Below are 25,052 nucleotides of genomic sequence, written 5' to 3'. Positions count from 1 at the left end.
TATGAAAAATATTACCCATGCAGCTATTTTCTATACCGCTTGTCTTGAAAAATCTTATGATTTTTGTCGAAGACATCTTTGTCCCTTACGGTAACAATTAAACTGCTTGCACTGTGTAAAGTGTAATTTCATCCATCCATTCATTTTCTATAAAGCTTGTCCTCATTAGGTTCACGGGGAAGCTGGAGCCTATCCCAGCTGACTTTGGGACAGAGGTGGCGTACACTCTGGACTTGTCGCCAGCCAATGCGTTGTCGTTTTTTGACTGTATGACTGTATGTTATGTAAAATACACAAAAAGTTGTGAAACGGATCGTTTTTTTTTTTAATCACACAAAGTAATCAATATTGGTATCGGTATTGAAAAAAATGTCCAAGTATTAAAAAAAATCTGGCATCACCTATCACTAAAGCGTGGATGGAACCCTCTTATTTCGCCAAAGAGGTTAAAAAAGTGGTGACATCAGTGGCGAGGGTTACTTTATGGTGGAGTTAACAAATATGAATTGAATTTTAAGCATGCAGTGAAGAAAGCAATACAGATGCTAGAGAAGCATGCCAATAAAGTGACGGTAGAGAAGGATTGCAGTAGTACCTATACAGTACTGGTTATGTTAGTCAGGAAATACGCCTTTAAGAGGTAGGGCTTGAGGGCAGGTTCTTCTATGAAGGAGGAGCTCCATGATTGAAAGTTGAAGGCAACTGCCAAAGTTTTAGTGATTGCGAGGGAAGTGAGGGAAGCAGTACCGGCATGTAGTAGTTAACGTTACACCATGGGTGTGTTCAAGTATTCCAAGGTGGATTGTATCCTTACTTATTTGGGCCTGGCCTTCCTGTTGTTGGACATTGGCTTGGACGTTGGGGCTGCTGTGTCCTTCTACCAGGAAGAGGAATACGTGAGCCTCGGCATCTTGCTGCTTTTCCTCCTGGGCTCGTCTGCGCTCGTCCAAGTCTACAGCTGGCTGTGGTACACTTACGACAACTTCTACAGGGTGACAAAGGTTGAAAGCTCGCTCAGTCGCCCGCAACTCAAGCTCCTGCATTTATTCCAGCTGGGAACTTACTTCAGGTTTGTAGAAAGTTCTCCTCTAAACATGCGGACTTGAAATGGAAGTGGACAGAATGTGAGACATTTATATAACACACGGCGCCTCAAAAGTTGCATGGAAACACTTTACAGGAAAGAGAAACGGATGAAGTTACGGGAGTTGTGTGCACCGTTACTACATTTTCTGGAGTTTTTGTGCATGTTGTGCACGGGACTTTATGCATATTTACTTTGAAAAACCTTTGGTTCATAATGCAGCCTATATGCTCTCTGACTCCTGTCGTAAGTTTCAATGAGGACTTCCTTTCTGTTCGACGTTAGACCGGGGGTGTCCAAACTTTTTCCACTGAGGGCCACATACGGAAAAATGAAAGGACGCAAGGGCCACTTTTTGTAAAGCAACACATGTAGATATGATAAGAAGTTATATATATTTCAATTGTGTTATAGGTGAAAAGGCCTATTATGAGTATCAACTTAACATCTTTACTCTTTTTTTTTCTCAACATTTTTTTTTGCTGTTTTTCCCCCCATAATATTTCATATTTCTTCTTAAATAATCTTTGTAAATATTTTTGTAATATGACTTTATTCCCCTAATAATTTTCCCGTAATATTCAAACTTTTAGCCCCAACGTAATTTTCCGAAAATGACTTGTTTCGCACAATATCACAACATAAGGAGCGTCTTTTTTCTCTTGAGGTGTTTAAACTCTGAGCTCCTAAAATGAGTTAATTTTTCCTCATAATATTTAGTTTAGTTTATTCATGTAAAATGGTGACTTTTTCATGTTAGAATACAGCTTTTTTCTTTTCATATTTTGACTTTATTCTTGTAAAATTCCAATTGTTTTTTCTATTTCTGCTGTTTAAAAAAAAAAATTATAAAAAACTATTTAAATGTTTTTTCTTGCAAATATTCTTCTCGTAATTATGGCTTTATCCGATTAATATTTTTACTTTTATTCTCGTAAAATTCAAACTTTTTTCCGCAACCTATTTTTCCCAAAACTTTATTTGTTGTTTTGTTTGTTTCTCATAAAATTATGACTCTTAAAAACTCTAACTTTGTTTTTCTTTAATATTTGACTTTATGGGACCGCACGGTGGCCTGGTGGTGAGCATGTTGGTCGCACGGGAAGATCTGGGTTCGAATCTCTGTGTGGAGTTTGCATGTTCTCCCCGTGCGTGCGTGGCTTTTCTCCCATCTCGCTAGGATGCGGTGCAAACTAGGGCTGTGCCAAAAATTGTAAAAAAAAAATTAAAAATCTCCATCCACATTCACATGTGATGTAATTTAAAATATTTTGTATTTTTCTTAAAGAGCCGCATCACAAACGAACGCTGCCATTTTCCTCAAGGACTCACGCTTTCTTGTCGTGAGCTGACACTTCCTCGTTACTCTCCCCGTCCCCAAGCGTGCCTCGCCGGTCAGGGCATGGCTGGCTGTCATTCATCAGCTCAGATGGAGGAGGAGGAGCGATCGCATGAATGAACTAACTTTTTTTCTTTTGACTTGTCTGTATTACGTGCATGAATGTACTGTCGACTGTTTTCCACTTGAACGGATGGCATTATTATTATTATTACTAGCCACGGCTTCCCCAAAAAGTAGAAACCCAGTGAATCACATCATTTCAACAGACGTGGGAATTCCCATCAGAAATTCTTGTAAGTTATCTGTACGTGCCGTGCAGAACTCCAATTTGATGCAATGCATAGACCTACGTAGACTTACAGTACATAGACATGTCGTAGATTTGCTGACAGAAGAGGCACACCAGTGTATTTTGAGAGTTCGTTGTGTGGGTCAAGTGGAACCCTCGAAATTGAACACAATCTCAGAATAAAAAGTACACTTCATATACGAAATAATACCAAAATAATACCATTCCAACTATGGTTATGGCTGCTTGTAACAGTGAATATACCCGATAGCAGTGGTTCTCAGGGACAGACCCTAACCCCCTCGCCCCCTTTTTTTAAAAAATACTATTGAGAAACTGATATCTATTTGTCTGTACTGGATACAGACTGAACTTGAAACTGAAACCAACCAAATGAAACAAAATGAGGAGCCATGAAGCATGCTGACTGACAATTGCATACATGTTGGCGGGTCTGCACCAATAGTGAAAGTTCGGGCACAGAAAACGGCCGCACGGTGGCCTAGTGGTTAGCATGTTGGTCACACAGTCAGGAGATTGGGAAGATCTGGGTGTGAGTCGCCGCTTTGGCATTTCTGTGTGGAGTTTGCATGTTCTCCCCGTGAGTGCGTGGGTTTTCTCTGGGTACTCCGGTTTCCTCCCACATTCCAAAAACATGCATGTTAGGTTAATTGGCGACTCTAAATTGTCCATAGGTATGAATGTGAGTGTGATTGGTTGTTTGTCTGTATGTGCCCTGCGATTGGCTGGCGACCAGTCCAGGGTGTACCCCGCCCCTTGGCAGAAGTCGGCTGGAATAGACTCCAGCATACCCCCACGACCCTAGTGAGGATCAGCAGCGTTGAGTTGAGTTTCAGCTTCAGTTTTGACGGCCGCAACAGTCGCTTGTGTTTTTATTAGGATTATTGTGCCTGTTGTGAGATCATTCAAATCTGCAATAAAAGCCTGTTGTTCTGGCAGTCAAGTGCGGTGCTTGTGTGTCTCACCTAACATTACAGTAACGTAACTGATACTTAGTGACCGGTGTAGAAAACTACATATTGTTTTTTTAAATGCATCTTTTGAATGCCTTACGTTTTTGTATTTTTGTTCATTTAGCCATTTTTATGCTTGAAAATGCTTAATTTAGGCAAAAAAAATACATTTGCTGAAATATGCATATTTTTGACGAATAATTGTCTGTATTCAACCATGAAACAGCATAATTTATTAATGAATATACTTTTGAAAAAGAGTGAAGCTGCGAAATTTGAAGCACAAAGTGGCGAGGGACAACTGTATGTATGTATTTTTTAAATTAAAAATGATGGAAAACTTGCTTTGGAATCATAAGTCAAGGTGACAAGAAGGTGACAAAGCACTGTGTTTTATTTTGAATAACAAAAAAAAAATGCATGGACTATCTTGCGCATGATCAACTAATATTAAGGTTTTCTGCAGAACTTTAATCGCATTCAGTGCAATTCGTCCATCAAAATTGAAATAAGAAATCCATGTAGCAAAAGAGATGAAGTGATTTATTGACCTACATTATTTCCAGGCTTTTGTGGGCCACATAAAACGATGTGGCGGCGCCTTGAGTTTGACACTTGTGCCATAGAAGGAACAGTGTGATGTTGCCACCTTGTGGCGTTTTATAAGCATTGCAAGAATGAATAAAGCCATTTAGGCAGGCAGCAGAGGACATCTTGAGCTTTGTCGTCAGGAATTCTGGGCCCCATGGGGGAAAAAAAATATCACATTGGGTCCCCCTGGGCAGATGTTGTTGCTACGTCTTTATTTTTTGGAGCCCCTTTTTTGGGTGCCCTTGGAATTTCTTCCCCCTCATACAACGCCCCTGATTGTGGTTGCCCTGTCCAACTTATTTCCTTACACTTTTTCCTTTTGCCATCACTGATATCCTTCTATGGTAGAATCACAAAATACAGAAATACGCATAAAAAAGCAAAACATGCTTGTACGGTTAAACACTGACGTCTGGCAGAAAACGTTGATTTGATTCCAAATCGCACCACCTTTTGGAAGCTCCACGCCCGTCGTACAAAAAGTGATGCATTTTAAGAAAAGCGTGAAAAACAGTGTTTTGTTTCTGTCACATGCAGGCATGCAGGTGTTGTGGAGATCACGTCATGCAGATGCATTACCAAGGTCCAGGACGCGGAGGGGGTTGCGGTGTACCTGACTCACGACCTCAGCATGCTGCGTCTGATTGAGACCTTTTCAGAGAGCGCGCCCCAACTTGTCCTCATGCTGACCATCATACTGCGGCAGGGCCAGCTGGACCCCATGACAGGTACCGTATACACAAAGAATTTGCGTAGCTAAAGCGTTTTAACGTCGTTCTGTAAAACGACGAGAACAAATGAGAACACTGTCATTGTAAGATATCACTTTTTTGGGGGCTTTTTCTGTTATTGTCATCAGAAGATCATAGCACTTACAGTACTTCAACCAGATACCCATAACGTTGGTTAATTTTGAAAGTACTGTAGTAATTGCTTCCAACTAGCGTATTGAGTCTGATATTACGATGTTTTAATGTATTGATAATACTTTTATTTTACTGATCCCTATATCTTTTGGGATTTTGTTTTGTTGTTTCGTAATTCAATTATAGTATATTTAGTAATTCAAGTATAGTACTATTTTAGGTAGTATAATTCTGTGTGACAAAAAACAAAAAGCAGTATGACTTGTTTAGCGCCGTCATACCCATTGTAAATGTCCAGGTTGGGTTTTATTGCATTTGACATCTTAATATGTGACATTTGAGAATGTATTCCACGTTTTGTGGGGACGACAGTTTGACGCTGGAACAGATTATTTCTATTCCGTATGGGATCAACTCGGAATAAAACCCAGTACAAACAACAAAAACAGCAGAGTAACCGTGACCCCCTAACCCCTAACCCTGACTGTGAACCCTAACCCAGAACAAATGCAACAGAGTAACCCGGGCGCCTAATACAAAGCCTAACCCTGACACTTGACCAAATGAACCAATACTCACCGAACAAGCGCAACAGAGTAACTCTAACATGAACGCCAACCGCTCACTCCTAACCCAGAACAAACGCAAAACAATAACCCTTACATTTGACCAAACAAACCATACTAGCAGGACAAGGTAACCTGAACCCGAAACGCTAACACAGAACAAACAAAAAACAGCAAGCCTAACCCAAACAGCTGACCAAACGAACCGTACTGTAAGAACAAACACAACAGAGTAACCCGAACCGAACCCCTAACACCTAACCCAAACCCAGAACAAACCTAGGAGAGTAAAAAGGACCAAACACCTAACCCAAACCCAGAACAAACGCAACAGAGTAACCCTAATACTTGACCAAATGAACCGTACGAGGTGAAGAAAGTAACCTGAACCTGAACCCCTAACCAAGAACAAATGCAACAGAGTAACCCTAACATTTGACCAAACAAACTGCACCAGTAATAGAAAGCAAACTGAATCCGAACCCCCTAAACCTGACCCAGAACAAGCACATGAGAATAACCCCAACCGTTAGAGCTGACCAAACAAGCCATACTATCAGAACAAACACAACAGAGAAACCCGGACTGAACCCCTAACCCCTAACACCTAACCCTAACCCGGAAGAAAGGCAACAAAGGAACCCTAACATGAGCTCTAACCCGGAACCCTAACTCTAGCACCAAACAAACCATACTTGCAGAGCAAACACAACAAAGGAACCCCAACCCAGACAAATGCCACAGAGTAACCCCAACACAGACAAGGAGAGGAAGCATAAGTGTAATCCTACTCCGAAATCCCTAAAGCAGACCCCAACCAAACGTAAGAAGTGTGAAGGCACGTTTCGAGCACATTCGCATACAATTTGTGACAAAACGGCTCACAAAGGCGAGCGCTCGCCTTGGTGTTAAGGTTGGCCTGTTCATGTTTTGGTCCATGTTGTGGAGTTTCCTGGATCCACCTCTCGTGATCCATGTCAAGTCTGTGATGTCCTCCTCAGTGATGAAGGCGGTGGGCTCGGCGTCCGCCATCGCTCTCAGCGTGACCATGTACCACCGCTCTCTCCGCTCCTTCCTGCCCGACAAACAAGAGCAGCGCTTCATCTCGTCGCTCATCTTCTTCACGTGGAATCTTCTTCTCATCTCGTCCCGGCTCATCGCCCTCGCCCTCTTTGCTTCCGTCCTTCCCTGCTTCATCTTCACGCACTTCGTTTGCTGCTGGCTGCTGCTGTTCTTCTCCGCCTGGCGCTCCAAGACCGACTTCATGGAAAGCCCAAGAGGGGAGTGGCTCTACCGGGCCACTGTAGGCCTCATTTGGTATTTTAACTGGTTCTGTGTGGTGGAAGGGAGGACGAGATACAAGACTTTGCTCTACCACAGCTTCATCCTGGGTGATATGTTCCTCCTGTGCGGCCTGTGGTGCTGGAGGATGCACTCGCGACCACCGTCTTTTAAAATCCCCTTCCTGCACGCCAGCTTCACGTCTGTCGGCGTTGTCGCACTTTACATACTCGGTCTTCTACTGAAATTAATCTACTACAAGTACCACCATCCAAACCTGGACAAAGAGGGACTGAAAGGGGACGCCGCAAGCGCTGAAGAAAAGGCAGTCATAGACGGCGGTCGTGATGTTACCGTGTGTAGGCGCACGGCTGAAGACGTACCGGACGGAAGGACGCCACGAGCCGACGTCCAACTTTTCAATAAGAGGATGAGGAAGCTGGCGGAGAATTTCTACTCCTGACACAATCACTTGACATGCACATGGACGACATGAAAGGTGCACACAGCGTGAGTCATGTCCTGTATGTCACGATCACAAGGGGAACGCTTCTCCAATCTCAGCGTCTTGACATTCTTTGTTGCTCTATTTAAAGCAGGGGTTCTCAAATTACTCACTTTTATTACATATTTATATAAAATTTCGGATTTGTATAATATATTACATAGATATATATGTATCTATATTTTTTTAATGTATTTTTTTAATTGCCTTTGTCATCTTTTGAATCATTAATGCACATAATTACATATTCAAAGTGCATTTTCTGACGTCATCAAGGCATTTCATCAAGGAAATGAGGAAGACCATAACTGCTTGCATACAAATAGTGCATAACTTAAAATGAAATTGTGCTGAAGAACACAAAATCAGATATTTCACTCACAACTGTGCAAAACACCAAAGAGGAAGATGACTAAAGCATTGCACAACGTTACTACTACAAAAAAAAGTCAGACTTTGGTTGCATATTACATATCTTAATATCATTTTTGTCATTTTCCCAATCCGCCAGTTGAGAATCACTGATTTAAAGGATGCATCGGTGTCAAAATGTTCGTTGAAGAAGCTCTTAGGGCAGGGTTATCCAAAGTGCAGCCCGGAGGCCGACGTCTTTTATTACTGGTGTCCTGCATTAAGATGTATTATTGGATATTACACTACTACAAATATAACACAAATATCGACGCACAGTGCATTGGAGTGGTTTTACCATATCGCATCCTTCAATTTTTTTCGTTTGCGGCCCTCCGCGGGAAAAGCTAGGACGCCCCAGTCTCATGGTGTTGTAGCTGTCCTCCGTAATGAGCACGCATCGTGTGCATGGTCCACACTTTAAGGGTGAGTGCATGAATGAAACCGAAGCTAGCCGATCACTGTAATACCAGCCTTTCATTGACTTGAAAATGTTCTGCCTTAAGAACACGTGCAGGGGCTAATGAGTTCTGATAAATAATTTGGAAAAAGGAAAGGAATTGAATTAATTTAAGACTCCCTACCGACACCATAATGTGGTAACTGTATCTTGTGGGAAATATTTGAAAGACCACTCAGTATGATGATGCAAAAAGAATGACAGTATATGCTAAATGGATAAAACCTCTGATAGTTATAAATATACATGTCGTAGAACTGTTAAAAAAAAAACAAAAAAAAACGTGCCTATTTGTATATCTGCATTAATATATTTAGCAACAATTGTCTTCATTGAAAAACATTTTATTATAGCTGTTTACTGCAAGCATATTTAATACATTGAGATAATGTATTAATTAAACAAACAACCCTGTGTATTGTAAGTCAATGTAGAAACAAGCAAAGACACTAAAAACAGTGCCTTTTCAGTATTATATTTAGAGTATATTGTTTTGTCGCGGTTTAATGCAGTTGTATTATTCATACATTGAAATAAATGGATACACTTGCTGTTCATGTGTGTTGTAGTCAATGAAGAAATAAGATGCTCCTAGTAAAATACTCATACAGTGGTGTGGAAAAGTGTCCCCTTCCTGATTTCTTATTCCTTTGCATGTTTGTCACACTTCAGATCAAACAAATTTAAATCTGAGTCAATGACAACACAACTGAACACAAAATGCAGTTTTTAAATGAAACTTTTTATTATAAAGGGAGGGAAAAAAAAAATCCAAAGCTACGTGGCCCTGTGTGAAAAAGTGATTGCCCCCTAAACCTAATAACTGGTTGGGCCACCCTTAGCAGCAACAACTGCAATCAAGTGTTTGTGATAACTTGCAGTGAGTCTCTTACAGCGCTGTGGGGGAACTTTGGCCCACTCATCTTTGCAGAATTGTTGTAATTCAGCCACATTGGAGGGTTTTCCAGCATGAAGCGCCTTTTTAAGGTCATGCCACAGCATCTCAACAGTATTCAGTTCAGGACTTTGACTAGGCCACTCCAAAGTCTTCATTTTGTTTTTCTTCAGCCATTCAGAGGTGGACTTGCTGGTGTGTTTTGGATCATTGTCCTGCTGCAGAACCCAAGTTCCTTTCAGCTTGAGGTCACAAAACAGATGGCCGGACATTCTCCTTCCGGATATTTTGGTAGACAGCAGAATTCATGGTTCCATTTATCGCAGCAAGTCTTCCAGGTCCTGAAGCAGCAAAACAGCCCCAGACCATCACACTACCACCACCATATGTTACTGTTGGTAGGATTTTTTTTTTTTTTAAATGCACCGTTACTTTTACGGCAGATCTAATGGGACATGCACTTTCCCAAAAACTTAATCTGTTGTCTCGTCAGACCACAGAGTATTTTCCCAAAGGTTTTGGGTATCAAGATGTTTTCTGGCAAAATTGAGATGAGCCTTAATTTTCTTTTTCTTCAGCAGTTTGGTCTTGGTTTTGGTCTTCAAACTCTGCCATGCAGCCTGTTTTTTGCTGAGTGTCTTTCTTATGGTGGAGTCACAAACACTGACCTTTACTGAGGCAAGTGAGGCCTGCAGTTCTTCGGATGTTGTTGTGGGGTCTTTTGTGACCTCTTGGAAGAGTGGTCGCGGCGCTCTTGGGGTCATTTTTGGTTGGCCGGCTACTCTTGGGAAGGCTCACCACTGTTCCATGTTTTCGCCATTTGTGGATAATGGCTCTCACTGTGGTTTGCTGGAGTCCCAAAGCTTTAGAAATGGCTTTATAACCTTTTCCAGACTGATAGATCTCAATTACGTTTTCTCTCACTTTACCGCACAGAGCCATATAGGTTTGGATTTTTTTTCTTTTGAATTCCATCCATCCATTTTGTATAGTGCTTCTACTTATTAGGGTCACGGGTAAGCTGGAGCCTATCCCAGCTGACTTTGGGCAAGAGGCAAGCACGCCCTGGACGGGTCGCTGCAATTGAATTATACATTGAAATAAACACGTTTTATAATTTCTAAGACTTGTTAAAATGTAATAAAAACTAGATTGCAGGTACGGTGTATCGTCACCTATGAAGAAATATGCAAAGACGCTGGTCAATGTACTGCCTTATTATCATCGGTGCACAAGAACTCCTTGGAAGGATGCGTCAATGTCCCAAAACTGCTACAGCGGTCTAAAGAGACCCTCACAGGTTACCACGAGACGACAAAACACAAAGTTATTACCACCTTTTGGGAATCTCAATTGTTTACGGTAAAACAGACTTGACATGCCGACTCATTAGAAATCAACGTGAGGATGCGTAACATCAGCCAAGATGATACAGAAAATGAAGAAAGACAAATGCCTTGTTTAACTCCTTTGATGACTTTTAGTAATCCGTGCCAGTAATACCATGTATTACCTACTGATTGTCTCCAAGCGAGTACGAAGTCGCAGCAACTAATTAGAAGCAAGTGAATCTTTTCAACAGTAATACAGAGCACACATCATTTCTTGAGTATATTTAAAACAAAACGGGATCGCCACTGCTGACATCTTAACACAGAGCAAAGTGACAACATCCTTTTCCAACAACACAAAGTTCTTTCAAATACAGGACAGAATTTTAAGATATCTCAGGAGAAAGAAAACGGTGTTAAAAAGGAGGAATATTACATTTTAGGATAACATAATACGAGTACTTAACAAAGAAATTGTGCACATTTCCCTTTTAGATTATGCATACAGATGGTTAAAGGCACAATATAAATATGCAATAAGCAAACGTCACACAAAAACAAATGCATACAAATAAACATTCGTAACGGTCCAAAAAGCTGCAAATGTGTAAAGATGAAATCTTCAGGCTCAGAATTGTTCAGTCATCACAACAAGGTTGACCCTTTTTATTTTTCAACTACAGTTAAGAAGCAAATCAACGGATGTATTGCACTCGTTTTGTACCGCTTTAATCCCGTATGGCAGGGGTGTCCAAACTGCAACGAGGACCGGGTACTGAAAAATCAAAGGTTTCGGGTCCAAAAAAAAGAGAAAAAACGGCTAAAACCAATTCAATATGCTGAAGTTATTTTTTATTTAAAGAAAAAAAAAAAACTGCCCGCATGTCAGCTTAGTCTTAACATCGACTTTTTCTCCCTGTGCCATTGCCATTTTTTGGGGTTTGTACAGTCAAACTTCAGTTCTCGGATGCCCCAATTTTCATCAAAAAATTTACCTCTGTTCTCGTACAGTCTCGGCTTTTCGTTCAATATTGCATGTAAAAAAAACTAGTCCGTCTGTCCTGTACTGTATCATTTTGTGAACATAACCTGCCATGGGGCCAAAGAAAGTGTGCGAGTGTCAGCAATTTCATGAAAAAGGTAAAACAGTTCCATCTCGCCAAAATGTACGGGAAGTTTGCATCCACATTAAGTTCCAACCATTTGTCATTTATAATTATGCTGCTTCTTTTTCAGAATTGAACTATAATTATTCTCTATATAATGCATTTTTCAGGTAATATTTTTGGGTGTCTGGAACAGATTAAGTGGATTTACATTATTTCCTATGTTTTCGTTGAACCTTTTGAAAACAAAAAGGTATCAAGTGTATTTTTAGAATGACCCCCCGGACTACATTTTGGACACCCCTGCCCTTTAAGTTATGTACCAAAAGTCCAAAGACAAATTCCAATCCTGTTTCAGCTTTGGGTTTCCAAAATCAAATGACATTTACTTTTCTTTTTGGTGAGCAAAAAACTTTGACATTCATTTGCATTCAGTTAGTATTTTGGAGGAATAAATATAATCCTGTGACTTGCTAAAGATTTGTTATTCATGAGGCGATTTGTCAAACGGTACTGAATTGTTGTGTGGGAGGGTTGAATGTCCAGCAATTTATAAAAAGAGTGGCCAGAAGAGAAAAAGTGTCTTTTTGAATGCGAATGGTGTCAGACTGAGGGATTATTAAAAGAAAAAAACAACAAATATTTACAAGGGTCACATTCTTCCCTACACAAATGGCCAACAAATAATTCTATTATTACACGTGAAGGACACTTGGGCTTGTGCTATAAGGAAGCAAAAGGGCCAACAGATGAATATTTGATTGTGGGGAAACCATATTTTTTTTCTACTCTTAAAGCATAAAACACTTATGCCTATCCGGCCAAAACCTTCCTTAATGACTAATACTATGAGCAATGGGGCAGAAAATAAGTACAAATTACTTCCAGTCCAGCTTGTTTGCTAGCAGCTGCTCGGATTTTCACAACACAACACAGCGGAAGTCCCAGCGGTTGTCTGAGGTTACGTCAGGGAGTTCCTCATTTCAAATGAACAAGCTACTTGATGAATGTCGGCAAGATGAGTGCAAACAGAACGAGTGCAAATCAGCCCAGAAATACAGTTTTTTTTTTTTTTTTGGGATGGAAAAACAAAACCTGCGCACATTAAGTGAAGGCCCTTTGGTAATTTTAAATGAGGAGGTGGGAGGTGTTTCCTTAAAACAACAATGTCTTCTTTTCTTTGTCCTAAAGGAGTACCAGTTTTATCTGTGGCGAGAGTAGCTGCCAAAGAACAGGGAGTGCTGGGCATGAGGATGTTTAAAGCGGCCGACCGGTCACCCAAGCCTGTCGGCTCCCTCAGTACATTTAACCATCAGTCAGCTCACACGTGTCAAGTCAAAATGCGTGTGAGCAGCGTTGATCGGTGTCCCTCCACAAACGATGACTGCTAACTACATTTTTTGCCCCATTTAATGTGCCGCCGCCCCACTCCTCCTCCTTCTTTACAAGAAGTCCAGTTCCAGAGCTTGGTGCAGGGACACAAGGTCGCCATGAGTGGAGATCCGCCAGAAAGGCATGTTGTGCTACAAGAGAAGACAAACATTTAGTCACACTTCCTCTTCTCATTAGTTATTGGATTCGTTTCAAACATACGGTGTTCCATGTTACAACGTTTCATGCTCCCATAAGCGAATTTAAAACTTCATTTTGGTCTGTAAACGCGAGACCTGCTGGAGAACTAGTTACAGCAGCAGGATGTGGAAGCAAAGATTGTATTGTAACGTCTCCCCAGATGTTGTAAGAATGACAAGTTGGTGGTTGATTAACGATCTCTAGCTCTAATGTCGGCCACGCCACGGCAAAACAACATCAGCAAACTCGCCTGTCCCAGCCATCCTTCTATGACCGCACCAACTCGCATGCATGTCACGTTCACAGCTTCATAGAGTGTCAGAAATCACAACATTAACACTACACACACATGCCAGGTCGCTACAGTATCCTTGTTAATCCATGTTAAAGGATTTGCTCCAATGAAAGCGACAGTAATAACTAAGTTTGACTTCTCAAATAAACTGCAGATTTTTTTTGGGATGAATTCCAAATTATTACAACGGAAAACAGTGGTTTCACCTTATTAAGCGTCTACCTGTTTCGCTGCAAACTCCTCATCACGTCCGTCCCCTATGACAACATACGTCACTTTCTTCCCAAAGCGAGAGACGATCCTCTCGAAGCAACTTTCTTTACCTTCAAGACAAAACACAGCATCAAAAATCAAACTGAACCTAATCCGCTTTGCACAATCCAGTTTGCAGAGTAGCGCGTCTGCCATGACTTAACACTCATGAGTCATTGATGATGAATCCTTTATTTGCCGTAATGTGTACCTATTTTTGTGGCGCTGTAGATGTTCTCTATAGGGAAGACGTTTCCCAGACCGTAGAGCAGCACTTTAGCCAGAGCTGGAACCAGCTGAGTGGTCGTGACCAAGACATTAATACACTTTCCCCTGTTGGTGAAACAAACAAACAAACTATATCATCACCAAAATTCCACTATAATGTGCTTCTGCACTCTTTTTCACCCATCCTTTAAAAATGAACACATCTAACATGCAATTGAATTATTTATCGAGATCGTCATGCCATGATGATAGCAAAAATGTCGTATTTATGCAGCTTTTGAATTTACATAAAAGCTATGACATGATTTGGTTTTGAGCGACCTTAAATATTTTTTTATTGATCAAAAATGAGTGTGAAGCCTCAGACCTGGACTGGATGAGCAGCAGAGACTTGAGCGCAGTGTTAAGCCACGAGTCTGTAACGTTTTCGATATCAGACTGCAGTCGTAAAAGCAGCTCCCGCTTCATGGGACTCAACAGGCCTGCAAGAGACCAGCAACATTCTTTTTTTGAACAACTCTTTAATCAAACAGACTTTTTGTTTATCTTGGCCACGATTGTGATGCAGATGAACAAAGTCTGTTTGCAGTTTTAATGGTTAACTAATTTCACTGTTAAATACGCTCGCTGACCACAACATGAAGTACACGTGCAGCAAGTACTGTACTCTAATACAAGAGTTGTACAAATGAATTGTCACAATATGTATTATCGTTGCAGTGCTATAGAATTACACTGCATCATACTGAGAGAAGCTTCTAATAATTAAGTGACCTCATTTAGGGGCCACATGTATGTATGATGCAGTGTAACCACAATAACAAAGCCCCTGATAGGCATAGTGGTGATTATGGATATTAATATTCCTTTTCCAATAGAAAAAAAAAAACAGCTTTGGATGCAAACTCACCTCCCACATTGCCCTTGTAGCTATTGTAAATCTCTTTTAGGCGGCGGTAGCGAAAAGCCAGTTTGCGCATCCACTCCACGCCTCCCTGGACGCCTGTCGTGGCTCCTGCTGCCCCTCCACCACTGGGGCCATTAAATCCATCCGCCAAGAAGTTGTAATTACTAATAATAAATGAGGGCGGGGGTAGCAGTAATTAGCATGGATGACAAAAGCACTTAAAAATACAGCAACTTCTAAAGAAAAAAATTAAATGCACCTTAGATCTTGCCCATTGTCATCAGAGGCCACATCCTCAACATGGACTTGGTCACATTCCTTGGAGAAAAAAGGAAATTCGGTTATGATAAATACAGACACCTTTGAAAGACAGCTGATTTCAGACATCTATTGCCATTGTGTTTCAATTTTAGGTGGTGGGCTAATGTTTACTACTATTGATTAATATTTAAGTTAACTGAAGGTGAATACCAAACTTTGCTTTTAGTTTAGAGGAGAGTTCCTTCTCCTCACGCTGACAGCATTTTATTCACATTTTGTAAATTTCCAAGAGATTACGGTTGTTAAACAGTAGACTCTGTTTTGGCCAATTCCGAGATTCCGTTAATACCAAATTCACCGGGCCCTACATATGATGAAAGACCAAGAGAATGTATTGGTGCCTGTGATGCGTTTTGCTACTCGTCCCACTATACCTCCAGGTCGTTGAAGAAAAGATGGTTGTCGGCCAGCTCAAAGATAAACTCTTCCATCTGCAAGCCCAAGTTCAGCATGGTTGCTGGCTCCTGAATCCACACAACAATTAAGCTCATTACTGAAGTTTTTCCATTTTTTAAAAAACTTATTAACTCATTAAACAACAAACCTTGCCAAACTTTTGCGCAAAGGAGCCTGTGAGTAGTGAGTGGAATATAATAATGGTCTCGTCCAGATCCCATAGAAAGATGCGCTAAAAAGCAGACAGGAAAAATAGTAGCTTCTTTGCATTCTAAAAAAACAATAGTGTTATTATTTTGAAAGTACTTCCCGTAATGAAGGCAATCATTACCTCCAGGTCGGTATCAGTAGGTGGGGAGCTGTCGCACTTTTTGCCCTTTCCTTTAGCTTTCCCCACAGAGTTCCTGCGTCCAACGTCATCTTGGTCTCTAGCTCCAGCAGGATGAGCCACGCTGGTGGGTAAAGCCGCGCCTGCTGGCAGGTTCTCTGGTGGGGATGCATCTTTGAGAAAGAGAATGGAGAAAAAAAATCTAACTTGCAATATGGTCGAGTGGTTAGCGTCAACTTAACAAGAGATTTAAAACCTGAAGTAGTCACCTCTGGGGGGCAGTCCGGCTGAGGCGGCCTCCTCTGACTTAACTGAAGAGTACACAGCCCCTCCCACAGTGGCGCTGTGGTCGTCAGTGCTGGGAAGGCCAGCGGGCACGTAACTGGGAGGCAGGCTGTAGTACTGTGAGAACTGGCTCTGTCCCAGAGAGTTGTAGCTGAATTCCTGAGGGAAGGCAAAAGGAAGATTCTCTCGTCACGACGGCAAACATTCGTTAAGATAATTATATTAAAGTTAAACCCAAAAGAGACAACATTTTGTGCGATTTCTTTCAAACTACTAAAACTTTAAAGTACTGTAGTACCTCGGGTTTCCTTATTACTTTGTTCCAAAAGGTGAGATGAAAACTGAAATGTGCAAAAAAACTTTCCCCACAGGAAATAAATGTATATCCAATGAATGCGGTCCAGACACCCAAAAATATTAACAAAAAAATACATTCTGTAGAAAACAATGATAGTTTTACATGCAGAAAACAATGCAAAATAATTGTTAAATTATATCATTGAACATGTGCTGTCTTTAAGTTACAGTGGGGTGGTGTTTGGCTTTTTGGCGACACCTAGTGGCCGCAATAATTCAGAATTGAGCTTGTGACATGGGCACACAAACTGAATGACACAGAGCATATTGGACACCTTGTTACAGAAAACGTTTTAATACGTTCTGCCTCGGAGACTGTCTGTAAGTAATGTGCAACTAGAATTATGATTTTTTTTCTTCTTGTTTTAGACAGCAGTGTTTTCTGTGTCAGACACTTGCTAAATAAATACACACGTATGATTATCAGCCTTTTTATATTTGTACACATTGGTATGTGTCCAGGCATGTCACACATTAAAAGCGCCTTCTGATATTCATGAAACAGTTATGTTTTTATTGTATCCATTTACTTAAATACGACTGCTTCTGTGGCTTTAGTTTGTAGCTCACTCTGATGATACGTCGATCATAAATACCAGTAAATGCGACTTAGGGTCAAATGTGATTAATATGTATTTTCCTCTTCATGACTTTTGGCTGATACAATTTAAAATACTGTAATAGCATTCTTAACTGTCAAACAAGTCTTTTGAGTTCACCACTTACCTGGAGCGCCACTGTGGTGGATGCTGTTGTTGCAGCTGTCGCTGATGGGATGTTAGAATACACACTTGATGTTGTGAAACTTGAGCCTGTTAAAAAGACAAACAAACAAAAAAAACACATTTTAATCAAAGTGGCAGGTAAAACATTGATGGTGATGTCACCATAGGAGAACGCTGAAAATTCACACTCTCCTATAGAACGTTTGCAGTGTGACAGCATTGTCCTGAGCAAGCTTGCCTTGGCTGGGGTATGAGTAGTGCAGCTGGCTTGGTTGGCTTGAGGTGTATGTGGTGCTGAAGCTGAGAAACCCAGGCTGGCCACCAGAGGGCGCCTCTGGCAGACCTGTCTCTGTTTTTATGCCTGGCCACATAGCACCTAAAGATGACAGACAGCAATGAAAGCAGAGGGTGAAAGAGGCGGCAAGAGAGTTATTAAAGACAGGGCAAAAGTGAAAGAATCCTCCTGTCAAGCTGTGGGCTTTGTGTTTTGGAGCAAGAAAACCGAAAGGAAACTGACTCCACGGTGCAGAAGCAGAGTGAGGCTGCTAAAGCGAAGTGGCAAAGGTGCAACACTGTTTTAGTGAGCAGACAGTGGAAAAAAAAATAAATAATAGGAACTAACCAAAGGGAGGGAGGCCATATGTTTGGCCTGTCTGGGGGAAAGATGAGTATACAGTGGACTGGGCCAGCGGAGAGAAGGCCACCTGGCTGGGGTATGACGTCACCACAGAGCTACATTGAAAGAGTCATGGAATTAGCACAACAGTACATACATAAAGATACTGACTTTTACTTCATGCTGTGTACTTACTTGCTTCCTTCATAGACTTGCTGCGTGTATTCAGAGGCTGCCGTTGTGTCTGTGGCTGTTAAAACAACACAACAATAGTTTGACATGCAGATTTTAGTACAGTTGTCCCTCGCTACATCGCGTTTTTTCAAAAATTAACTAATAAATAAATGATCGCTGTTTCATGGTTGACTATGATCTATAATTTGTCACAAAATATTGAAAGACAAGTCATATGTAGTATTCTGGTCACTATTAGGCGTCAGTAATGTTACATTAACGAGACATTACCTGCATGAAGTCAGCCATCAAACCTAATAAGTTTAGAATAAATAAATTGGAGGCTAACCAGTTAGTTCGGTAGATTGCTACAGTAGTCAGAGTCTCTTGTGTCACTTGAGGTATCCTGTAGCCTGCGCACAAGGCGGTGCGCAATATGATGCAAACAAAGCTAGCAATATTGTAAGGAGTCTACAGTACAGGCCAAAAGTTTGGAGACACACACACACACACACACACACACACACACACACACACACACACACACACACACACACACACACACACACACACACCACAACCCCACGGTCCCAACCCCATTAATAAGGCAAGAAATTCCAGTACGTAACCCTGACCAGGCACACCTGTGAAGTGAAAACCATTTCAGGTGACTACCTCATGAAGCTCATTGAGAGAACACCAAGGGTTTGCAGCTCTATCAAAAAATAACTATATGACATCAAATATATGTCAAAAATATAAGACATATTTAGAGTTATTTCACACTTTTTTGTTAAGTACATACAGTAATTCCATGTGTTCATTCATAGTTTTGAGAATCTACAATGAAATAAAGAAAACGCATTGAATGAGGTGTGTCCAAACTTTTGGCCTGCACTGTATGTCTATATATGACTGGCTGTCCTGTATATCAAATCAAGAGACAAATGTCACAGTAAGGATGGCCGATAGACTGATGTCGATTTATTATTATTATTTTTTTAATGCCATGCGATCAACCCACATTACGTTTGAGATATTACAACACGGAACTTTCCCAATGTAAACAGTGAGTTATTGTGTATCATGACTGCTTATCATGTCTATTATATTAAGTAATACGAGTAAAAAGGTGACTATAGGGGTGTTATTTAATGTCTACAGGGCTCTAATAATGTTAAAAACCGTTTCTAGAAGGTCATAAACATGTTTTCTATGCTCGAACTATGTTAATATTCCATTTATGACTAAAGCGTCATGGAAATTCACATATCACAGTCGGGTCTGGAACCAATTAACCACGATAAACGAAGGATGATTGTACTTTAACTCATTCGTTATCAAAGACGTATTTATGCTTTTTTTTTTTTTTTTTTAAATAATCCCGAAGATTCAGTTCCAACAACACATTTATACATCTTTAAGGTTTTTTTTTTTTTGCACGGGAGGCAAAAAGAGGCAATGATGCAGCTCTCCACTAATGGATTTCACTTCAGAACACTTTTAAACCATAGAAAAGGCCACAAGGTGGCAGAAGAGCTTGGCAGAGATCATGTGATGTAAAAAAAATAAATTAATTAAAAAAATCGCACCTGACAAGGAGGAGGAAATGACAGAATGTTGTCTTTTGAAAAATGGCTGGGATTGAATGAGTTAAGCTGTATTGTGTTGGGAGTATTCGTACCAGAATGTGAATACGAGTTCAAGGAGTCGCCACATGTCGGAGGCGCTGCCCCTCTCTCTGCCTCAGACTGCTCCTGATCCCCTGCGATGCGATCCAAAAACTCCAAACTCAGCAGCTATACTTGGTGGTTCGTTTCACCTTTCTCTGTACTTTTAACTCACCTGTGTCAAGTTGGGAGATGGACAGGGCAGTGTAAGAGCTTGCCTGCTCTGATGGAGCCAACACAGCGTCAGGGCTTCCATCATCACCCAAATTACTGCAAGTGCACGGAGAAACCTTTTCTTAGTGTGTTATGGACCGTCTACACAACAATTCGTACTTTTTCCCAATAAAATATTTAAAACCAGAATTAGTGATCACCAACCTTTGGTCTTTTTCCAGTCCTTGGTCCAAGTCAATCTTTGCTTTCTTTGCCTGTGCAAATACAAAGAGAACAGCAACTTAGCAGAAAACAAAACTGGGTAACAGGTTGCCACTTCCTCGGTTTTTGAACACTGCAGCCCAACCTTTGCTTCAGTTCCCATACAATACTGCATGTGGCAAACCATTGTATTTTATCTTTTGGTACGTTAAATTAAAAAAGATTTTTGAATATAGATGTGGACGGAAGATGTTTGTTTTTTTCCCCAGCCATACTCACATCAGTACGTTACACAAACTACTCTGCTTGCCACATCAACGCCATGAATAACAAATCAAAGAAGCTATTGTGGGAAGGGGTGTCGTGTCAACGAAAGAGATCACAGAAGTTGATGGTGGTGTGGATCCCCAAAACCCCTCATGAGTCTTCAATAGAGGTAAAAGTCATGTTAAATCATACTTTAACTATTTCATTCACTATTTATCATGTGTTATTTTGTGCGAACGGAAAACATTCGACATACAAAGACAATCATTTTGCATTATTTCTGCATGCATGGTGATAATTGTTGGTGTCTGGACCGTATTGATTGAATGTACATTTCTTTCCTATAAAATTGCTTCGGTTTTTGCACATTTGTTTTCGTCTGACCAATAGGAAGCAATTAATCAGGAAACCAAAGGCACTACTGTACTTAAACTTTCTGTATGTTGTTACTTTTTTTTGTAATATGTACTGTAAATCATGTGACCTATATGTTAGTGCCTGGTTCTCGTGAAAACCTGATCATAATCTGAGATTATTTTTAGTCTTCAAATGTAACACATTTTTAAAAACGGAATATATATAATATAACAGCACTAACAATAAAACAATAATGTAATTTGTAGTGCTCATTGTCTGTAGCTCAACATAAATAGGCAAACATATCAGAATAACAAATGAGTCCATTCAATTCTCATTCTCATCAATTCTCATCAAGAACTCATTAGAACTCAGAGAGCATAAATCATTGAAGAAGAAAAACAAACCGGGTAAAAGTGCTGCTTGGCCTTTCTGTGCAGAGCTTTTTGAGCGATGATGGGAAATATTGAGGGAATACTGCCTCAATTTGAAATCATTAGTCATTAATGTGAAATGCCCCCCTCCCTCTTGCGGGAACACTTACCGGCAGCTCCTGCGAGTCATCCATCTCTGCGGCAGAGCGACCCGACATGACGGCACGCTGTCACAGCCTACTCTCTGGGCCTGGGGAGTCTGTCCGGACCCTGCTTCACACAGTCCCAAGGGCCAGAGCAGAGAATTGAAAAGCGGACTGTGATACGATGCCTTATGTAGTTTTTCAATGCAAGGCTCTCTCCTCCCCTCGTCACATAAACACACATTGATGCATCCCTCCCCTGCTGCTACAGGGGCGGCTGGGGGTAAAGGAAGTGGGGCATCCTGGTCACATCTCCTGCACGAGACCTACAGGTGAGGCAGGTGTGACCAACTAACCACTCTCGTGCTTAGCATGGGATTAGGGAAGCATGCTGCCTTACATGATCTAACTCGTACAGAAAAAAAACACTCGCTCAGGTGCAAGCTGCCGGTTCAAAAGATACCACGAGGAAGATCTAATCTCTGCTTCCCCAACCCCCCCGCCCTCGCTTAACTGGCCTTTCCCATCAAAATAGGGGCCACGAAACGTGTATCTGACATGTGGACAGAGAAGCTGAAAATAGGTCAGACGGCAAATTTAACACCACAACGACGCGTGAGGCAAATAACACGGCATGTTTTGAAGCAAAAGTGTGCCACGTCGAGTAGCTGAGCCCAATGGGAAGCATATGTCTTCTTATACAAGACCTCATAACACCTGGAGGAAAACAAGGCCACCAAAATGATTGACACACTTTTGACATTTTCAAACCAAGGCCGTGCACTTTTAATCTACACTAAATAAAAGGTCATCTTATATTGACCTACACTTGATTAGCGCTTTCAAGAACCGTCGCGAAAATGTATACGAAATTTACATTTGATGTAGTAAAAAAAAAAAAAAAAACACTAGATCTTTTATTTTGAGTTTGTTTTCGGAAGCTACAATTATGTGACCACTGCACAAACTTCAACTGCATAAACAGCGGCGTCCGCAAGTCATATGTAAAAATAGAATAGTCGCGCCTTGCTACATCCCGCTTTGAAAATCAGTCCCACAAAAATTACTTAAATAATAAATGATTGCTGTTTTGTAGTTGACTATTGCCTATTATTAGTCACAAAACATGCACATTTAAGCAAACTGTATGTTTTTTTGTGCCAAAATTAAGCATATAAGCACAAAAATGCCCAAATGAACTAAAATACAAACAATTTGTGAATGTAGTATTCTACATTGGTCACTGGGTGTCAGTAATTGTTCTGTTAGACAAGCACCAGACTTGATTGCCGGAATAACAGGCTTTTATTGTAAGTATAAATGATCTCACAACAGGCACCATAATAATAATAATAATCATGTTGTGGCCGTAGCCCACAACAAGATAAAACTCAACTCTGAACCCCCGATGTCACTTCCAATCTGCCACTGATTCTGCTCCTCATCAAGGTAAACTGTCTTAAATTGATTATTTTCTCTTTGCTACCTATTATTACACACTTTTAAGCATATGCAAAACAAACAAAACCATCCACTGATTGTATTTGTCCAGAGTTTCATACTTTACTTTGTACACGGATGTTTGTGCCACATAGAAATGTGCAGCATTCCAAATTGGATAGGTACCAGCTTGTTAATTGAATTCTTATTAGTACCTTTATTAAAACCATCAGTCATTATGTTTTACGACTTTTATTAGGACAAAATGTTTAAAATAAATACGCACTTTTCTATAACTTACATTGCGTACTGTAGAATATGTGTCTTATTTTGCAGTGTTTATTTGTGAAATGCATCCAGTGGCATCACGTTAAAAGAAACATAATGAGTTCATTCATGACACAAAATGTGCCTCGAAAATTAGTTTCTGAGGGACGAGCTACTGCCTATATTGGTATATCGGAAAATGAAGGGCTGGACAATATCAGTACAGTATATCCATAAAAAAGCCGATATCGAGCATCGCTACTAATAAAGCTTAGTAGTTGAGTGTTACTCTCGGTTACACATACTTGGCGTGTTGTGACACAGTTTCATTTTAAATGTGTTGTTATTGTTGTACTATTATTGTTTCGCCATTTTGCAAGTCAAGAGACGTTCTGAAGGAGCATTTCACCATCATCCCATCTGCAAATAGCCGACCACCGTTAGATTAGCAGGAACCAGCAAATAACCCAGCCGAGGAGAGCAGTCCATGAAGGTGACGCTTGAATCAGGCTATTTCCTGAAACTCAGTATCATGTTTAGCATCGACTTACTACTAAAAACGACCAGGACACACAGTTACCGTCTGTGTGTTTACTGACCATCTTCTGTTGCCCACAGTTTGCACGGCAAATAGTGTAAGTGCGTCGTGCTATGCACAACTGCGACGATGTTAGCTAGTTCTCTCACGTCAACACGCTTAAAAAAGTTTAACTAACAAGAAACGGGGGCAATCGCTTAACATTTCACGCTAATTGCACTTAATGTATATCAACTAATGCATGATAAAGTATCCAAACATGCAATGAGTGTGGTGTAAAAGTTTTCTGCTCCAGATATTAGTCGGGATCGGCCGCCATAGGAGCGGATACTGAAATGGCAGCGTGCAAAGGCTCACTCCTGCTGCTGCAGGAAAAAATGCTAAGCTAATTGCCAAATAAGCACAACGCATTGCCGACGCACCACAATCAGTAAACCTGTCTTACCATTGAAGGAGTGAAGTCACAACGCTTAAATTTAAGCGTCGCCAATTGAATCCAATGTGTAAAAGCTTTGTCTGTTGATAGGGAGCACTATTTTGCAGGAAGTTTTCGTTGCTGGCCCCGTTGCTCATGCGCAAAATGTTCATTCACGTTTTCAGCGTCCTCCGTCCCGCCGACTAGGCAGGTGTGTATATTTGTTTAGCAGACTGATAAAAGTGCCAATGTTTGTTTTGAAAATAATCCTATATTTACTGCACCAAGAACAAATATAGAGCTGTGAACAATGTTTGGTTTTCAGTTCGAAATAAACGATGTAGGCTATTTATGTACATTTAGGAGTATGAATCGGTTCATTGTTTTTTTTTAACCTGGAGCATTACCCTTTACTGCAAAGGTGTCCAACTTACCACCAAGGGCTGCATACTGAAAAATCAAAGAATTCGGGGGAACTTTTAGATATTTTCATGGTATTTCAAATTCTTCTTCACGGAACAAAAGGGAAGTTAGCCAGGCCGCTAGGAAGTTAGGCAAGATAGCTTTGTGTTCTTCTTAGTTATTAGTAGGGCTTACGCGAGACACTCGGTTCACGAGACGAGACGATATACAAGATTGGATCTACAAGAACGAGACAAGATTTTAACTTTACTTATAAAAAAAGTACAATGAAAAAATATATAACAATATATTTCAATTTACTAATTTAATTTCTTACCTTTTGTTACCTTGCATTGCTCCTCACGAGGCTACACTCTTGTGCACTGTGTGTATGCTAGCGGCCTCGCCTCCACCCACCAAGACAGGGAGACTGTATGACTGTCAAAAGGGCTCACTCTGTTCATGTTGTCTATGGAACAAACTTTCCAAGGTGCTGAAACCAATGCCTAGAGTGAATCCTCTTCCTGTCTGTTTGGAGGCGGGAGACGAAAAGCAGACACGCATGCACATGGCAATATACTGAGGCCAGCAAAATTATCCAGTTCATTTGCATTTATCGTGTGTTTAATTAATTAATCATCCCAGGC

General features: G+C 40.7%; 2 protein-coding genes across 6 annotated transcripts; one reads left to right on the top strand and one right to left on the bottom strand.

The window, feature by feature from the left end:
• The first annotated feature begins 705 nt into the window (after positions 1-705).
• Positions 706-9,448, top strand: LOC129173036 (XK-related protein 8-like). Its single transcript, XM_054763476.1, has 3 exons — positions 706-1,069; positions 4,818-5,008; positions 6,714-9,448. Exons 1-3 carry the CDS (start codon positions 774-776, stop codon positions 7,454-7,456), a joined length of 1,230 nt encoding a protein of 409 aa, XP_054619451.1. The 5' UTR covers positions 706-773; the 3' UTR covers positions 7,457-9,448.
• On the bottom strand, positions 8,872-24,512 carry eya3 (EYA transcriptional coactivator and phosphatase 3). Of its 5 annotated transcripts, none has more exons than XM_054763471.1 (19): positions 24,438-24,512; positions 21,371-21,470; positions 20,206-20,255; positions 20,003-20,097; positions 19,842-19,922; positions 18,179-18,233; positions 17,990-18,099; positions 17,606-17,743; positions 17,369-17,454; positions 16,270-16,444; positions 16,004-16,173; positions 15,821-15,904; positions 15,651-15,740; positions 15,215-15,273; positions 14,959-15,119; positions 14,416-14,530; positions 14,032-14,153; positions 13,791-13,891; positions 8,873-13,224 (listed from the first exon to the last, which is right to left on the bottom strand). In XM_054763471.1, exons 2-19 carry the CDS (start codon positions 21,416-21,418, stop codon positions 13,144-13,146), a joined length of 1,821 nt encoding a protein of 606 aa, XP_054619446.1. In that variant the 5' UTR covers positions 21,419-21,470; positions 24,438-24,512; the 3' UTR covers positions 8,873-13,143. The 5 variants fall into 5 exon arrangements, with proteins under 5 accessions (XP_054619447.1, XP_054619446.1, XP_054619445.1 ...); XM_054763470.1 differs by lacking the exon at positions 24,438-24,512 and adding an exon at positions 24,034-24,161 and having other exon boundaries at positions 21,371-21,473; XM_054763469.1 differs by lacking the exon at positions 24,438-24,512 and adding an exon at positions 24,034-24,177 and having other exon boundaries at positions 8,874-13,224.
• Positions 24,513-25,052: the final 540 nt, after the last annotated feature.

The sequence above is a fragment of the Dunckerocampus dactyliophorus genome, chromosome 20 (genome assembly GCF_027744805.1).
Source record: "Dunckerocampus dactyliophorus isolate RoL2022-P2 chromosome 20, RoL_Ddac_1.1, whole genome shotgun sequence".
Taxonomy (NCBI): domain Eukaryota; kingdom Metazoa; phylum Chordata; class Actinopteri; order Syngnathiformes; family Syngnathidae; genus Dunckerocampus; species Dunckerocampus dactyliophorus.
The sequence above is the reverse complement of the archived record's forward strand: the minus strand, read 5'-3'. Positions and strand labels throughout refer to the sequence as shown.

Bases quoted from the DNA above. Each gene is read 5' to 3' on its own strand.
- LOC129173036 (XM_054763476.1), top strand. From the start codon at position 774: ATGGGTGTGTTCAAGTATTCCAAGGTGGATTGTATCCTTACTTATTTG. The intron at 1,070-4,817 runs GTTTGTAGAAAG...TGTCACATGCAG, and splicing joins CAGCTGGGAACTTACTTCAG to GCATGCAGGTGTTGTGGAGA. The intron at 5,009-6,713 runs GTACCGTATACA...TGTCCTCCTCAG, and splicing joins CCAGCTGGACCCCATGACAG to TGATGAAGGCGGTGGGCTCG.
- eya3 (XM_054763471.1), bottom strand. From the start codon at position 21,418: ATGTCGGGTCGCTCTGCCGCAGAGATGGATGACTCGCAGGAGCTGCCG. The intron at 20,098-20,205 runs GTTGGTGATCAC...GTGCACTTGCAG, and splicing joins GGACTGGAAAAAGACCAAAG to TAATTTGGGTGATGATGGAA. The intron at 15,120-15,214 runs GTGCATTTAATT...ATTTATTATTAG, and splicing joins GACAATGGGCAAGATCTAAG to TAATTACAACTTCTTGGCGG.